Consider the following 17,735-nt stretch of genomic DNA (forward strand, 5'->3'; position numbering starts at 1 on the left):
AGGCACGTTGGATATCTTTGTAAAATCAAAGTTAGTTCAAGATGGATCAGTCCTTCCATTTCCAGAAGACGGGACGCCCAAAACTGTTCTACTTTTCAAACAAAGTGAAGCTAATTAACAATCACGACGGAAAACAGCCAACACGCTCATTCATGCACACACCCTCTAAATCTGAAGAGTCTTTTTTTAAGTCTGGCAAACAGCTCGTTCTTTGCACAAAGAAACGTGTGCACCGACGGGCAACCCACACGCTAAAAATGGCAAACCAAACATGGGCCACAATGTATTAACTTCTAGCGCCAGGGCCGCGAGACAGTTTACAACGTAAACAATGCCTCCAAACATCACTGCAATTGATAGTATCCGAGGGAGAGAGAAAGGGGAGGGGGGAACAAAAAAAAAAAAAAAAAAAGAAAGAAAGAAAAGGGCAGCAAACCGCACACAGAGGAAATATGTAGGGGAAACAAGGGAGTGTGAGCTACAGTCCAGAGGATCCGTCTCCGAAGTTCTCAGGCTGCTCGATTTTCTGCATCGGCGTTCATACCCTTTGTGGTCTTTAAAAGAAAATCCGTGTCCGCAACGTCTCCAACCGAAAACTCGGTAAACTTTTTTACGCGTCCACCCGGGCCGCCCCGGGCCGGGGGAGCGGGGAGCGGGGTGCGGGGTGGGGCGGTTTCCCGCTCGGGAGACCGAGGAATCACCGTCCGTGCCCTGCTCCGTGCAGGCAGGAGGCAGCGAGCGCGGGGAGGCCGAGGCTCTGCAGCGTCCGGCCGGGGCGGGCGGGGACAGGTGAGCATCCATCCCGCGCGGAGGACGCACGGGCAATGAATGAGCGGCGCCGCACCCGCACCACCTGTTCCCGCCCGGGGGCCGCGCCCGCCCGCCCTCCGCGGCCCCCGCCCGCCGGGCCTGCCCTCCCTTCCCTCGCGGCGGAGGGACGCCCGCCGCCGCCGCCGCCCGCGAGCCCGAGCCCGAGCCCGAGCCCGAGCCCGAGCGCGGGGTAGGGGCCTACTCCGGATCCCCGGCCTCCGCGGCGCGCACGCGGACGCGCACCCGGGCGGCGGCGGGGAGGCCGGGGGGCTTGGGCCGCCGGCCCGGGGCACGGAGGCGGGGTCCCGGCGGCGCCGAGGGGAGGGGTGACAGGCCCGGGCGCCGGCCGAGCCCTCCCGGTGCCGGCCCGCCGTCGCCCGCTCACCAAGATCCGCTTGAAGAGCGCGTTCTCCTTGGGCGGGAGGCTCACGGCCGGCATCGTTCCGGCTCCTCCCGCTGCTCCCGCCGCCGCCCGGCTCGGTCAGTCTGTGTCCGGCCGCCGCCGCCGCCGCCGGCCCCTGGCTGCTTCAGCCTTGACTCGCCCCGACCCACCGCCGCCTCCGGGCCTCGAGTGTCACCGCGCCGCGCAGCCCCGACACCCCCTTCCCCTCCTCGTCTGTTTTTTCCTTTCTCACTTAACGCTGCCGCCGCCTCCCCCCCCCACGGGTCTCCGTCGGCGGTTCACGTGGTAACTGAACAGACCGACAGAGGCAGCCAAAATGGCGGACGCGGAGGGCTTTCCCACCCGGGTCACGCCTCCTAGCGCGCAGGCGCGATGACCCCCTTTCCCCACCTCCGCTGTCCTAGAGCTTGCTGGGAAGCCCGGAGGCCGGAGGGTGGGCGGAGCCGGCTAGGGCAGCGGCAGGCCCCGCCCACTCCCGCCGGGCCTGCGCTGCGGCGGCTCTGCGCAGGCGCGGCGGGCGCTTCGCGAGCGGCGCTTCCCGCCGCCTTCCCAGGCGGACTTTGTGCTCGGAACTGCCGAAGCGGCCTCTCCCCGCTTGGGCGGGCTCCCCGGGTCCGCACGATCGTGCTTGGAGCCTGCAGTGCCGAAGCGAGGGGGTTCCAGAAGCCCTGCGTCTGATCAAGGGCCTGATCAAGCATCTGAGGCGGAAGGAAGGAGGATGCAGGCATCCCCCCGGGGCTCAGGGCTGGGGGGCGGGGGGGAGGCTTGTTCTCGGGCTTCAGGGAGTCCGAAAACCGCGCTGACTTCGTTCATTACTTAAGGTGAGCCTGGCAGGAGAGCCAGGTCCTCAGCGGCCGTGTTTGCACTGCCGCGGAAGCATCGGGAATTAAAGTGCATTTTATTCCATCGCTGAGTCCATACCACGGAGAGGCCAGGGCTGATTGGGTCCCCTTGGGGGGGGTAGCGGGTGGAGACCTCGGGGACAGGGAATCCCCGGGGCTGTCTGAAAGCTAGCGGGTGTGCTGAACTCCCCATCCCCGGGAACCCGCAGGTCTTAAAAACCCAAGGATCCGGCAAGGATACTCAGAACTGCTGCAGTAGGCAGCCCGTGGTGGGACTTGATCCCGGGACCCCTGGACCACGACCTGAGCCAAAGGCAGACGCTCAACCACTGAGCCACCCAGGCGTCCCAATATACTTGATTATTTTCGATGATCTCTCTCCAGATGCTGAATTCCATCCGTCAGTAGCATCCTCTGCATCATGAGTTACACTGTACATGCAGTAGCTTTGTTCTTTTGAATGCATTTACCCAGATAGTTTCCCCTTTCAGCTTGCTCTTCTTTAACCCTCCCCGGAAGGTGTCAGAGATGTTTCCCAGTGTGAAAATCTGGGACTAATGCTTGGGTTTTCTAGCTATCTCAAATGCCCTCTTCTTTTGCCTGGATCATAAATGAGGTTTTAGGTTTTATCAATCAAATCCTGCAGTTCGAGCAGCCCCGGGTGGCTCAGGGGTTTAGCGCCTGCCTTCGGCTCAGGTCATGACCCCGGGGTCCCGGGGATCGAGTCCCACATCAGGTTCCCTGCATGGAGCCTGCTTCTCCCTCTGCTTGTGTCTCTGCCTCTCTGTGTCTCTAGTGAATAAAAATCTTTAAAAAAAAAAAAAATCCTGCAGTTCTCCAAATTCTGTTATCTTCTTTCAAAAGTTTCATTGAAATAAAGTATCTACAGGAAATCATGTTTGGGTTTTGGAATGTGGCCATTTTTTTAACCCTAACTTTTTTTTAAACTTTTTAATTCATTCATGAAAGACACAGACGGAGAGGCAGAGACACAGGCAGAGGGTCGAAGCAGACTCCATGCAGGAAGCTCGATGCAGGACTTGATCCCGGGACTCCTGGATCACACCCTGAGCCAAAGGCAGATGCTCAACCGCTGAGCCACGTAGGCGTCCCAAGATTTTCACTTATTCATGTGAGACACAGAGAGAGAGAGAGAGAGAGGCAGACACATAGGCAGAGGGAGAAGCAGGCTCAATGCAGGGAACCCGACATGGGACTCCATCCTGGGACTGGATCCCGGACTCTAGGATCACACCCTGGGCCAAAGGCAGGTGCTAAACGCTGAGCCACCTAGGCGTCCTAAGCTTAACCTTAACTTTTTTAAAATATAACTAAGAACAGGGATGCCTGGGAGGCTCAGCGGTTGAGCATCTGCTTTCATCTTTGGGTGTGATCCCGGGGTTCTGGGATCGAGTCCTACATCAGGCTCCCTACGTGGAGCCTGCTTGTCCCTCTGCCTGTGTCTCTGCCTCTGTCTCTGTCTCTCATAAGCAAATGAAAAAAATCATATATATATATAACTAAGAACAAACAATTCACAAAAACAGTTGTCATTCAGTGATAACCTTTGAACTTCACTGCCCCCAAGAGGTCTTTCTTTTAACCATCTAAACTATTAAGAAGTAAGAAATTATCTACCTTGTGATAATTTTAGTTTCGCTACTAACTTTGGTTTTCAAATCTCTGGTTTCATATCCACTATTCACCCCTTTCAGGGAAGAAAATTTCTGATCTTTGAAACAAATAGTATTCCCCACAAAAGGCTGAGCACCTAATAGTCAAGCCAAAAATATAGTTTGGTAAATGTTACCCTTTTTATGGTGGATAACAAATTTTTAAGACTCAAAATTTCACAAAGTTTGCATCAACATATATGGTCATTTCCTAGTTAAAATGCACCCCTAGGGGCAGCCAAGGTGGCTTAGCGGCTTAGCGCTGCCTTCAGTCCAGGGCGTCATTCTGGAGACCTGGTATCGAGTCCCATGTCAGGCTTCCTGCATGGAGCTTGTTTCTCCTTCTGCCTGTGTCCCTGCCTCTCTCTTTCTCTGTCTTTCATGAATTAAAAAAATCTAAAAAAAAAAAAAATGCACCCATAGATAACAGTTGGACCATACAATCAGTGACTTGCTAACCTGAATGCGATAATAAAATATGTTCTCATAGATCCGAGTGTTCGACAGAGATTCCATTTAACACATATGCTGTGAATGACAGCTGTGCAGGAAGTTAATATGTCCAAGGCTGGATGATGACAATGAGGATGATGATGGTTAGTACATTCATCTTACCCTAAGTATTTGCATATCACTATTGTCAAAATGCCTCTTCACAAAAATAATAATAATAATAATAAATAATTTACCTTCAAACTTTAGTTCTCCGAAAAGGATATGTGGAGTGAAAATTCTCCCTCTCCATATATGTAAGATGTTCTCTATTGACATTTTTATGCCCTAATTCTTAAGTATTTAAATTTTATAGAAATACAGCATAAGTCCATATATTTGTCACTCAGATTTAACAAATGTTCAACATTTTGTGATTGCTTCTGATTTAAGATTTTGTTTATCTGAGAGAGAGTGAGAACACAAGTGGGGAAGTGCAGAAGGAGAGGGAGAAGCAGACTCCCTCCCCACTGAGCAGAGAGCCTGATGTGGGGCTCCATCCCTGGGACTCCAGGATCATGACCTGAGCTGAAGGCAGATGCTTAACAGACTGAACCACTCAGGCACCCCTGCTTCTAACTGATTTTTTTTTTAAAGATTTTATTTGTCCATGAGAGACACAGAGAGGGAGAGGCAGAGACACAGACAGAGGAAGAAGCAGGCTCCATGCAGGGAGCCTGACGTGGGACTCAATCCTGGGTCTCCAGGATCATGCCTGGGCTGAAGGCACCACTTAACCGCTGAGCCACCCAGGGTGCCCCCTTCTGACTTTTAAATAAAAATTCGCAAATAAACTGGGGTTCCTGGGTGGCTCAGTCTGTCAAGCATCTGCCTTCTGCCTGGGTCATCATCTCAGAGTCCTGGGATCCAGCCCTACGAGAATCTCCCTGCTCAGCAGAGAGGCTGCTTCTCTCTCTCTCCCTCTGCTACTTCCTACCACTCACTCTTTCTCTGTCTCTCTCTCTCAAATAAGTAAATAAAATCTTTAAAAAAAAAATAGGTGTGCGGATATATCAGATATACCCTCTCCAGATCCTAAATTTGATATATGAAATTCTCTTGCATCATAAATCAATAAATGTAAGTGTAGTGATCTTTTTTTTTTTTTTGATCTTCTATTTTATACTCTTTCAACTCTTGCTCTTCTCTCACTCTTCCTAGAAATGAGAAGTCAATTGAGTAAGATGTTGCCCAATGGAAAAAATCTGGGACTAGAACTGTAGTTTTCTAGCTGCTAACTCAAATCCTTTCCCCTTTTGCCTAGGTCATAAAGGTTTTAGCATTCAAACTCTGGAAATGCTTAAGTGCATGTAATGTAGCAACTTCTACCAAAATATCTGTGGCTATGAGCTCCTGGCCGGAATTGCTTCATCAGGATTCTTCTCAAGATGGAGTTTCACCTACAGCTGCCTCCTCCCAAGTGTAGGGTTCCATCAGCTCTAACACGCGGAGAGGAATGCACTTGTATTTCATCACTTTCCCAAAATATACACAAGTAAAAGGATACAGGAACCAAAAGAACAAACCAGCTTTTTCCAACAGCAGTACTGAACTTGGTAATTTGCTTCCTGGCTCTGTATGCTCTGACTAAACACGGCTTCTGTTTCGACTTGTTAGATACTAGCAAAAGCTGTGTCAGGACAAGCTTCCAAGGGATGATGTAGAAAGAATATTCAACTGTCAGGTTGCTGAGCGGACAAGAAGTTGAGAACCAACAACTGACTCAGCATGTTAGTTGGGTGGTTTGCTTACTTGAGCATGAGGCCAGGAAGCTCAAACCAGGTTACAAACTATAATGTGACTCACAGTTAGCAATCTAGTTAGCCATTCAGTTGCACGTAAAAATGAACAAGAAAGCATTGTACGATGATTTTATTCATTGGTCAATAATTATTATTTTTTACCAGTAATATTGCTAAAGAAAACAGAGAGATGGGCATCTGGCTAGGTCAATCAGTTGAACATGAGACTCTTGGACATAGAGTGGTGAGTTCAAGCCCCATGTTGGGCACAGAGCTTACTTAAAAAGGAAGAAAGAAAAACAAAATTAAAAAAATATATATAGAAGGAAAAGAGATTTGCTAATATTCATTGAGCTTTTATTTTTTCGTATTTTAAAGATTGTGTTTATTTTTTCATGAGAGACACAGAGAGAGAGGCAGAGACACAAGCAGGCTCTATGCAGGGAGTCTGATGTGGGACTTGATCCTGGGTCTCCAGGATCAAAAGCCTCGCAGCTTTTGATTTTTAGGCAAATTACTTACTGTCTCTATGCCTCAGTACTACAGCTGTAACATAAAACCTATCCTATGTGGTCCTTGGGGAGCTTAGAAAGTATCTGGTAGTCGTAAACAATTTGATTTTGCCCACCGAAGACATTGTACTGTTGATAGGCTTTATCTTTCATAATTGAGCCAGATTTTGTGCAGTCACTTCTCAATCCAATCTGATATCTAAAGGCCATGAAAAATACGTATATATGTAAAAGAAATAATTTAACACTATAATCCTTTAAACTTAATGCCACTTAGCATCATTTTAAAAGCACAAGGAAGGGCAGCCCAGGTGGCTCAGCGGTTTAGCACCTGCCTTCAGCCCAGGGCGTGACCCCCGAGGTCCTGGGATGGAGTCCTGCATCGAGCTCCCCGCAGGGAGCCTGCTTCTCCCTCTCTCTCTCTCTCTCTCTGTCTCTCATGAATGAATAAATAAAATCCTTAAAAAAAAAAATAAACTCGCCTCTTGGAACCTTGTTCTCTACAGCTCGGGGCCTCGGGACTGGGGGAGGCTGCCAGGTGGGCTACTGAGGATCAGCAGAGCTGGGCTCAGAAGACCCCAATCTGAACCCCACCTCCCCTGGCTGTGGGATCCTAAGCCTGAGCAGGTCAGGGCACTTCCGAAATACGAAGAATTCTCTTTTCCTCGCAGCCTCGGGAAGCTTCGCTAGGATAGTGCGTGTGAACAGGCTTCCAGAACTGAGGTCTTTCCAAATAGACGGTATGTCCCCTTGCACGAGCCAGTTGCCTTCTTGGAGCTTTATCTGTAACCTGAGGATAGTAAGGCCTGTCAAGCGGTCGTTATGAAGGTGAAAGGAAATGATGCACAGAAACCAGTAGGATGCATAACACACAGCGTTTGGAACACAGAATTAAAAGTCCTAGTTGTTGCTCGACGCTTCTTTTTCAGTTTTCTGGCTCATGTTGCAAGATTTTCCTAAATCTGGGCAGCCGGGGGGCGGGGGGCTCAGCGGTTTAGCTCCGCCTTCAGCCCAGGGCGTGATCGAGTCCCACATCGGGCTCCCTGCAGGGAGTCTGCCTCTCCCTCTCTCTGTGTCTCAAATAAATAAATAAATAAATAAATAAATAAATAAATAAATAAAATATTTAAAAAATAAAGATTTTAGTAGATCTGCTGAGTATCCCTGGGGCAGGAGCCTGAAACGGGGCAGCAAAGTGGATAAATGACCCCTCCACCCCCCTGACCCCCGCCTCGTTCCACCACCGCCTCCGGAGGCCCATTCCACCCACCAGGCGAGGCCGCCCCGCCCGCGAGCTCCCGCCGCGCTCCGCCAGGGGGCGCACGGCCGCCCCGCCCCGCCCCGAGGCCCCGCCCCCGAAGGAGGCGGAGCCTCGCCCGGCAAGATGGCGCCGCCCGTGCTGTGCCGCCCGGCCTCCCGGCTCCTGGCTCCGGCCCGGCTCCTGGCTCCGGCCCGGCTCCCGAGCGCCCGTGAGTGCTCCTGGCGGCGCAGGCTGCCCCGGCCTGCCCGTCTGCCGCCCCCGGGGCGGGCCCAGCCGGCGGGGGCGCGGGGTCGGGGCCGCGGGTCGCAGCGCCGACTCTAGGCTCGCCGTCGCCCGCCGCCGCCCTCTCTCGGTCCCTGCGAACGGCCTTGGGGCTCCCGAGAGCCGGCGGAGCCCAGTGCCCGGGCGCGGAGGGCGGCGCGGAGGACGGGGGCGGCGGGCCCGCAGCTGCGAGCCCGCTTCCGCCCGGGGGTGGGGGCGGGGCGGCAGGCGAGGCCCACTTCCGCCGGGGGGGCGGGGCGGGAGGGTTAGAGACGCTAAGGCACCTGCGCGTCCGCTCTCCGCCTGCAGCTCGGGCGCGGTGGAAGTTCTACGTTCGGGAGCCGCCGCGGGACCGCCCGGACTGGCCGAAGGTCGGGCTGACCTTGGGCACCGCCGTCGCCCTGTGGATCCACGTGAGTTGGCGCCCCCGTGGTGCGCGGGCCCCGCTCGTGGGGGGGCGCGGGGGCGCGCGGGGCCGGGCCCCGGCCCCCACCCAGCCGCGCGTTCGCGGAAGTGCTCAGCGCGTGCGACCTCACAGCGGAACCCCGGGACCAGCAGAAGGAAGGGAGATTGCAGCGGCCTCGGAGTTAGGCCGGTCGTTGTTAACTGGCATGACGATCCGTTTAGGACGGACGGCAGTTTCAGGAGGGATTGTCCTTTACTGGCTAATGAGGATGGAGGCTGCCCTTGGGTTCATTCATTCATTCATTAATTCATCCTGAGAGAGACAGACAGGCAGGGACCCAGGCAGGAGAAGCAGGCCCCATGCAGGGAGCCCCACGTGGGACTCTAACCCGGGACCCCGGGGTCACGCCCTGGGCCGAAGGCAGACGCCCAACCGCTGAGCCACCCGGGCCTCCCTGCCGTTGGGTTTTACGAAGACTTTTTTTTCCAGATGCTATACGGACACATCATCAATGGACAAGCAATACAAATTAAGCCCCACTAGACTCCCAAAACACAAGCTTTTAATCAACGTTTGGGTAAATGCACTGTTGGAAATCGTACTCTGTGTGTAGCAGGTTTTTATTTTCTCTTTACAGTATTACAAATGCTTTATTTATTTTTTTAAAGATTTTATTTATTTATTCATGAGAGACAGAGAGAGAGAGAGAGAGACACGCACACAGGCAGAGGGAGAAGCAGGCCCCATGCAGGGAGCCTGATGCAGGACTCAACCCGGGACCCCGGGGTCACACCCTGGGCCGAGGGCGGCGCTAAACCGCTAAGCCGCCTGGGCCTCCCTCCAAGTGCTTTACATATAAAAATTCACTTAATCTTTTTCAACAACACTGTGTAATAGGTACTGTTATCACTGACTTTTTATAGATAAAGAAAACACTTGGAGGGGAATCCCTGGGTGACTCAGCGGTTAGCGCCTGCGTTTGACCCAGTGTGTGACCCCGGGGTCCCGGGATCAAGTCCCGAATCGGGCTCCCTACACGGAGCCTGCTTCTCCCTCTGCCTGTCTCTCATGAATAAGTAAATATTTTATTTAAAAAACAAAAAAAGAAAACACTTGGAGAAACTAGTTGGCTAAACCCGATTCTCCCTGACTTCAGAATTACACTGTAGACCACCGTGAAATACTGCCTCTCTGTAGACACCTTTTTTTGAAGTTAACTCAAAGTCTGTGTGCTATGTTAGTATTTAAGATTTGTTTGTTTTTATCTCATGGGTTTGGGGCTTTCTTTACTGCCTCCCACCTCCAATGCTTAGATCTCTTGTTTTGAATTTTCTCATTAAAATGGCTTGTTGATAATGGGAAGGAGTAAGAGATGGTGAACGTGGTTTACAACATAACAATAGTAACTAATCCTTTCAAAAATAATATTTGTGGGACGCCCAGGTGGCTCAGTGGTTGAGTGTCTGCCGTGGGTTCAGGGCATGACCCCAGGGTCTTGGGATCGAGGTCCGAATGGGGCTCCGTGGGGAGCCTGCTTCTCCCTCTGCCTGTGTCTCTGCCTCTCTGTCTTTCATGAGTAAATAATAAAATCTTTAAAAAAATTTTTTTAGTCTTAAAAAAATATTTGTTATAATGAAGTTTTAATTTAAAGCTTTCCCCAAAAAGCTTGATTGCTGCCGAGAACTCTGAGTGTAATTTGGATCTTTGCAGCAAATGTCACCCTTGTGTATCGACCATTGTTTTGGTTGCAGATTCTGTCAGACGGTGGTTCTAAGAAAGTTTCTATGTCCCGAGACATTGAATTAACACACAGACAATTGGGGATGGGGATGGTGACTCACAGTGTCCGGCATCTAAGGTTAGAGATGTAACACAGCAACCAGCATGGGCCTCATTTAATGACTCCGTTCTGGTTGGTTGTGTTGGTTTAACTCCTCTGTAGTAACTTACTCTATTACGTTAATTACCTGCTAAATGAAATAAATTATTTGACAGAAGTTGAATTTAAACTCATAAAGGGGACGCCTTGGGGGGCTCACGGCATGATCCTGGGACCGAGTCCCACATCGGGCTTCCTGCATGGAGCCTGCTTCTCCCTCTGCCTGTGTCTCTGTCTCTCTGTGTGTCTCTCATGAATAAATAAATAAAATCTTTTAAAAATAAATAAATAAAAATAAACTCCTAAAGGCTATCTTCTCCTCAAATTTAGTATGTTAGATTAAAATGAACTAGTATATACCATTCATAGTTTTTGGACTTGCATCTCTTAGCCTTTTATTTTTAACTAGAATAATTTATATATATATTTCTAATTCTAATTGTTATCTACTTCTAGCTAATCAAAAAACATAATGAAGATGTTTTAGAGTATAAAAGAAGAAATGGGTTGGAATAAACCATTGAAATACTAATATAGTAAGTATGCAATTTTATAGGATTAATAAATTATGCAAGTTAATTTGACCTCTTTTTAAATAATGTATTTTGGTTGATTTTTTTATTGGGTTTATATATATTTTTGTTACATCTTTTAAGTAATTTCTAAACTTAATGTGAGGCTCAAACTCAAAACCCTGACATCAAGTATTGCATGCAACTCCAACTGAGCCAGCCAGGTGCCCCTACTGAGTTTATACTTTTAGCACTGATATTCCTGTCTGTGACAAATTTTTGAATTTTAATACCTTAGCTGAAGCATCTCTCAGCATAAATATTTTTAGCATCATTTTCAATCATGCTTTGTTTATGTTCAAAGAAAGTTGTGTTTAAGAATGAAATCAAAATCGTATCATTTTTGTAAACCTAATATACTGTACACAATGACTTCATAACATTGAAGACAAGTTACCATTATTCATGTATTTCTTAATATCTGTTTGTTAAATGTGACACCTGAGTAAATTTCATGAGACCAGAAATCCTATTTTATTAATCATATTGTACTCAGCAAATTGCCCAGTGCTTGGGCCTGCTGATAATTTAATATTTGTAGAACAGGTGAATGTATGAGGGCAATAGATTGGGAAATCTTTTACCATATGACCATTTCATTATGATTGTTACAACTAACACCCAGTTGGACAGTTCCTAGTAAAATCTAGCTGTGAACAAGGTACTCTTCTCTGCATGCTCAGTGATTTAAAAGAAGGAATGAGGGACACCTGGATGGCTCAGCGGTTGAGCGTCTGCCTTTAGCTCAGGGCATCATCCTGGAGTCCTGGGATCCAGTCCCTCATCAGGCTCCCTGCATGGAGCCTGCTTCTCCCTCTGCTCCTCTCTCTGTGTCTCTCATGGATAAATAAATAAAACCTTAAAAAAAAAAAAAAAAGAAAAGAAAAGAAGGAATGAGTTTACTTTATATGTCTACATATATGTAAATGCATAGTTTATTTCTGAAAATCCTTTTAAAGAAATTTTACATTAATCTTTTTGCAAAATGAAAAATCACATACATCTCAGCTTTAATAAGAATTAGATTGATTCAAGTAGGTAACTTGGGGGCACCTGGGTTGCTCAGTCAGTTAAGCATCTGCCTTTGGCTCAGGTCATGATCCCAGGTTCTAGGATCTGATCATGACAGCATCGCGCTCTGTGCTCAGCAAGGAATCTGCTTCTCCTTCTCCCCTCTGCCTGCTGCTCCCCCTGCTTGTGCTCTCTTTCTCTCTCTCTGTCAAATAAATAAATAAAATCTTTTAAAAAATAAAGTAGGTAAGTTATAATCTGCTTGATAATAGTAATCACTAGCATACACTTTTTTTTTTTTTTTTTTTTTTTTAATACGTAACAACTCTCAAGCTCGGCTCTCTAGGGTTTGATTATCCAAATTTTTTCACTTCTCTTTTCCTATTAATATCACCTTGCTATCCCTACTACAGTCAGCCAATCAATCGATAAAAATGAAGTCGATATTTAAATCAGGATGATTTTGCTACTCTCTTAATAGGTCACATAAAAATTTTTTGCTAAAACTTAACACAATTAAGGGTTGATACTTTTTGTGGATTTACTTTCTAGACTTTACCAGATACTCTGAGGTAAATTATTCAGAATGGTTTCAGTTTAATATTATTTCTGCTGGTTAATGATACAGTTTTAATTTTTTTCTCTTCATTATAGGTATGCTCCATGTTGTGATTATACTAGTTCCTTTGGATTCAGCAACCTGTTAAGTTGTAAACATGAGAGAAAAAGTTATATGTGAATATGTGAATGTATGCCAAATCAGCATTTGTGTTTTGCATCTTTAAATGAAAAAATAAAAATACTAATGTATTCAGATTATGCATATTTTAACTATGTAGAAAATGTCAGTTCTAAAGTACATAACTTGAAGTATTCTGATGGAGAAAGTACCATCTGATAATGGGGTCGGTGGTAATAAGGGTACGTTGGTAAAAAAAAAAAACTTGTTAAGGAGATAAATTAAAAATCGCTGCTAAAAAAAAAAATCGCTGCTGAAGGATTTACTCCGTATACCAACTTTTCATTTCTAATCCAAATATTGTTGAGTGTGTTAAGGTGATAAAACTACATTATATTTCAAAATACTTAAGAACCCAAATACTGTTTTCTTTGAGAGAAGCCATTCCGGTAAGTCAGAAAGGTGAATCACTTACTCTTATTACTAGAGTGTTCTTACTTCCTTGAATTTCAATGATTGTCATTTGTATGGCTTTTGTACTCACCAGTTATGGCACCAATTTGTTTTTTCTTTTTGTAATATGATTTAGCAAATGTCTATGAAAGGGGGGAAGAGGAAAGAGGGTTAATAGGTACAAAATAAAATACACTTCATTTATCCCTCATCAAAATCCTTTCTTGTGGGGACGCCTGGGTGGCTCAGCCGTTGAGCGTCTGCCTTCAGCTCAGGGCGTGATCCTGGGGTCCAGGGATCGAGTCCCGCATCGGGCTCCCTGCATGGAGCCTGCTTCTCCCTCTGCCTGTGCCTCTCTCTCTCGGTCTCTCATGAATACATAAATAAAATCTTAAAAAAAAAAAAAAAACTTCCTTTCTTGGAGGGAGGGAGGGAACCTTTCTTGTGTGTCAGTTAAGATTTATTTATATGCTGCTTCATTCATTTGTGACTTAAATGCTTAGGGTACCGTACATTTGAAAATTCATTATTAAGGTCTCCATTCTGATGTTAAGTGGAAAGACTTACTGTATTATAATTGGTTTTGTCTGTGTTTGGGGCTGTGGCCAACACTTACTCTGGGAGATTCATGGCCTAATATCCTTGGAAGTCACTTCCGAACATAAATTGAGTTTAATATTATTTTTAGATTAATTATATGATGCAAGTTCAGTGAAAGACCAGATATAATAGTTACTATAAACTTTTGTTAACTTGGAGCCCTAGCTGATAGACCTAGACAGGACCTTGGGGTTTCAGGTTACAGGTTCAGGACCTTGGGGTTACATAGACCAATGTCATATTTATGCAAATGCAAAAACCAGAGACGAAGAGTGATTTGAACAGCACTGTGGTACATGTGATAGATTCCGAAGATGCCCATTGCCTACTCCTTGGAATCTGTATATGTTAGATTAAATGGAAAAAATGAATTAAGATTACAGATGGAATTAAGTTTGCTAATCACTAAATTTGACACTTGAAGGGGGAGATTATCCTGGATTATTCATTTGGGCCCAATGAAGTCACAAGGGTCCTTGTAAGTGGAAGGGGAGACACAAGAGGGTGTCAGTAATGTGCTGTGAAAAAGACACAGCTGGCCGTTTCTAGCTTTGAAGGTGGAAGGGGGCCAAGAGCCGAGGAATGGCAAAGTCAAATTCTCCCCTGGAGCCTCTAGAAAGGAACACGGTCCTACTGACACCTTGATTTTAGTCCAGTAAGAACTGTGTTGGCTTTCTCACCTAAAACAAACAAAAAAACCCTGTAAGATAATAAGTTTGTGTTGTTTTAAAACACTGTTGCGGTAGCAGTAGGGGACTAGCAGCACCACATGGTAATAGAAAACAAGCAGTCCAGGTATCAACTCCCAAATCAAACTGTTCCACTAAAAGAAACCCTGAGAAATTCACCTCCCAAAAGGGAATTGAAAACTCCAAGACACTTGAAATTCCAGAAACTGATAACCTTAGTTGGAAATAAAATATAAACAATATCCATTCTATGTCAGGCTTTGCAAACCTAGCTGCCTACCCGGTGTGGACCTCGATCTTGACTCTGCCTGTGTGACTCCAGGGGGAGCCATTCCTCGTGACCAGGCTGTCCAAAAGAACTTTCCTGTTACTGATGGACGCGTCCTGTCTGCTCTCCAGTATAGTAGCCACTAGTCCCGTGTGGCTGTTGAGCATTTGGAATATGATTGATGGGACTGAATTTTGAATATTTCATTTTCATTAACTTAAATGGCCACATGAGGCTGGCGGCCGCTTTACTGCATAGCACGGATGTAGATCACTAACCTAGAGCCCTGCACACAGCGGCACTAGTAGAAATGCCTCCTAAGTTAAATACTGAAACCTCACTCCGACTGGGTTAAGCCAAAAAAGAGTTCCGAGGATACAGACCCCAAGGATAGGAATGCGCCTGGGCCCAGTAATAATGAGTCTGGAACTCCAATGTTATCAAGACTTGCTCTTGGCCCTGCTGTTTTCTTTGTACAATTCTCTAACCCGATCCACATTGTAAGAGGCCACAGTCTCATAGGTCCTAGCTTTACATCTTAGTTGAAGAACGTAGCTGGACGGAACAATATTCATTCTGATTCTGAATTCCCAAGAGGAACTGTGGTCACATTATGGTTTCTTTAGTGATAATATAAGAGAGTTTCCATTAAAGAGAAGATGCAGACAAAATCCTTTAATTACAGTCAAGTTTTTGTTTTTTATCTGATCAAAATCGGGCACCTGGGTTGCTCGTTGGTCAAGCAGCTGCCTTCAGCTCAGGTCAGGATCCTGGGGTCCTAGAATCCTGTGATGGAACCCCAGGTTGGGCTCCCTGCTCAGCCAGGAGTTGGCTTCTCCCTTTCCCTGTGCCCCTGCCTGCCTCCCTCCCTCCTCTCCCTACCTCTCCCTTCCCACCCCCTCATCCTCTTTCACTCTCCCAAATAAAGTCTTTTTTAGACAATCAGGTAGAGCTTTTTTCATATTTAGTAGCTGTGAGGTGGTCATTTATTTAGTCATTCATTCATTTTAAGCTCTGGACCCAATGTGGGGCTTGAACTCACAACTCTGAGATCAAGAGTTGCATGCTTTTCTAACTGAGCCAGCCAAGTGTCCCTAAATTATTTTCTTAAGTTGCCATGGAAAAAATAAGCTATATAAACTCAGTTGCAAGTATAAGAAGTAATAGGTTGAATTGTGTCCCCCCCCCCCCAAAAAAAAGATAACGTCATAGTCCTAACCCTCAGTATCTCAGAATGTGACCTTACTTGGTAATAGGGTAACCGCAGATGTGATTAGTTAGGATGGGCTCATACAGGCATGGAGTGGATCCTTAATCCAGTATGATTGGCATATTTAGGAGAAGGGACAGACACATGGACACACCAAGAAGACGGCCGTGTAATGATAGAGGCAGAGATTGGAGTGATGCAGCTACAAGCCAAGGATTATTACAAACTCTGAAGCTGGAAAAAGCAAGGAAGGATTCTCCACTACAGCTTTCAGAGCAGGCGTGGCCCTGCTGACATCTTGATTTCGAGCTTTGAGGGCCCCAAACTGTGAGAATCTCTTCCTGCTGTCCTGAGCCATCCAAATTTGTAGTAACATGCTATGATACCTTAGGAAAATTATACAGAAGTACTAGGGCATCTCATGTTTATTTTGCCAAAGAAGAGTAGGTGGAGAGTGTACTGAGTCACCTCCAAGAATAATTTAAGCATTTACCACCTTTGATGACCTTTCTCTGTCATTGTATCTAAATATTTTGGCCCATCAAAAGGATTTATCAGGGCTTTCTTCATTGCCAATTTGTCTTCCTAGGTACTCCTGTAGGTGTATCTATGTTGATCTATATAAAGTACACTTTATATTGATCTGTTGAAAGTACAGGTGATAGCCTAAGAATTTAATGTTAAGAAAAACAAAGCTGTGGGGGGCCTGGGTGGCTCAACCAGTTAAATGACCAACTCTTGATTTCAGCTCAGGTCATGATCTCAAGTCCTGGGATTGAGCCCCTCATCTGCTTCTCCCTCTCCCTCTGCTCCCTGGCCCCCACTCCCACACGTGTGTGTTCTCTCTCTCTCTCTCTCTCTCTCTCTCTCTCAAATAAGTAAATCAATAGAATCTTTAAAAAAAAGAAAGAAAAACAAAGCTTTTTCTAACTTTTGATGGAGTCCAGGAAATCACTCCGTCTTTGAAAATTCCTTTTAGTTTATAGCATTTAAGCCTTGAGTAAGTATGATTAATATTGCCAATACAGGCCCCTTACAATATGTATTCAAGGCTAATATCTTCTTTGTCAATGATCACAATTAGGTAGAGTCCATCTTAGGTAAGCTGAATCATCTCTGACCCTTGATTCTTGTTTTCCCAACCAGACCACGAAAAATGTCAAGGATGTGCTCAAGGGCAGTATTATCAACAACATGGCCAACAGCTGGGAAACCATTGCCTGAGTTTCTCAGTCCTCTATCCAAAAGACCTATGTTAAAATTCTTTTGTGTTTGGAAGAAACAGCTTACCACAGAGTGAATTTGACAACCCATGGGCATGTCCTCTCTTAGGAAATATTTCATCAAGATACGAAGATTTTGCCATCAAAATGGAAAGCCACATATTCTGCAGGAGCAGTAAAGTAGGTAGAAAAGTCCCCTTCAATCCAAGAGGCACTGAGGTTGGGGTGCCTGGCTGGCTCAGTCACTGGAGCACAAGGCTCTTGATTTCAGGGTTGTGAGGTCGAGCCCCACGTTGGGCACAGAGCTTACTTGAAAAACAAAACAAAACAAACAAGAGGCATTAAGCTTTTAACTAAGATGGATAGGACCTGGAGAGTGGCACTATTTATCTCACAATTCTGGCCTCTCTCAGCTGGCAAGGCCTCACCCAGCATAGAGGACGTGATAGACACCCCACTAGATCTTACCATATGATAAGAGAGTGGAATACAATGGGTCCTGTCGTGTGTGCCTTGAAAAGCAGCAGAGGGATGCCTGGGTGGCTCAGAGGTTGAATGTCTGCCTTCAGCCCAGGGCGTGATCCTGGAGACCAGGGATTGAGTCCCACATGAGTCCCTGCATGGAGCCTGCTTCTCCGTCTGCCTGTGTCTCTGCCTCTCTCTCTCTCTCTCTGTCTCTCATGAATAAATAAAATCTTAAAAAAAAATGAAGGAAGGAAGGAAGGAAGGAAAATAAAGAAAAAAAGAAG

The 17,735-nt window shown here is 46.6% G+C and overlaps 2 protein-coding genes and 1 long non-coding RNA gene across 6 annotated transcripts in view; 2 read left to right on the forward strand and 1 right to left on the reverse strand.

The window, feature by feature from the left end:
* Positions 1-1,532, reverse strand: part of NAA15 (N-alpha-acetyltransferase 15, NatA auxiliary subunit) — an 83,928-nt gene extending 82,396 nt beyond the window's left edge. For 2 of the 3 annotated variants that reach the window (XM_077860986.1, XM_077860985.1), the window contains exon 1: positions 1,196-1,522. In XM_077860986.1, the coding sequence (XP_077717112.1) occupies positions 1,196-1,249 (54 nt within the window). In that variant the 5' untranslated portion in view covers positions 1,250-1,522. Of the gene's footprint in view, positions 1-1,195 lie in introns of all 3 variants that reach the window. The other variant, XR_013358723.1, reaches the window with a different exon arrangement.
* Positions 359-7,448, forward strand: LOC144291459 (uncharacterized). 2 transcript variants are annotated; one of them, XR_013358725.1, is made up of 3 exons: positions 359-600; positions 4,219-4,324; positions 5,485-7,448. It is a non-coding gene; the product is annotated as an uncharacterized LOC144291459 (long non-coding RNA). The 2 variants fall into 2 exon arrangements; XR_013358724.1 differs by lacking the exon at positions 359-600 and adding an exon at positions 1,712-2,034.
* Positions 7,449-7,809: 361 nt separating this feature from the next.
* NDUFC1 (NADH:ubiquinone oxidoreductase subunit C1) lies at positions 7,810-12,680 on the forward strand. Its single transcript, XM_077860988.1, has 4 exons — positions 7,810-7,943; positions 8,306-8,409; positions 10,738-10,817; positions 12,519-12,680. Exons 1-3 carry the CDS (start codon positions 7,859-7,861, stop codon positions 10,795-10,797), a joined length of 249 nt encoding a protein of 82 aa, XP_077717114.1. The 5' UTR covers positions 7,810-7,858; the 3' UTR covers positions 10,798-10,817; positions 12,519-12,680.
* Positions 12,681-17,735: the final 5,055 nt, after the last annotated feature.

Source organism: Canis aureus, chromosome 20 (assembly GCF_053574225.1).
Source record: "Canis aureus isolate CA01 chromosome 20, VMU_Caureus_v.1.0, whole genome shotgun sequence".
In the NCBI taxonomy this organism is placed as follows: domain Eukaryota; kingdom Metazoa; phylum Chordata; class Mammalia; order Carnivora; family Canidae; genus Canis; species Canis aureus.

Excerpts from the sequence above, each read along its gene's own strand:
- NDUFC1 (XM_077860988.1), top strand. The coding sequence starts at position 7,859 with ATGGCGCCGCCCGTGCTGTGCCGCCCGGCCTCCCGGCTCCTGGCTCCG. Across the intron at positions 7,944-8,305 it reads GGCCCGGCTCCCGAGCGCCC|CTCGGGCGCGGTGGAAGTTC; the intron begins GTGAGTGCTCCT and ends CTCCGCCTGCAG. Across the intron at positions 8,410-10,737 it reads CCGTCGCCCTGTGGATCCAC|CTAATCAAAAAACATAATGA; the intron begins GTGAGTTGGCGC and ends ATCTACTTCTAG.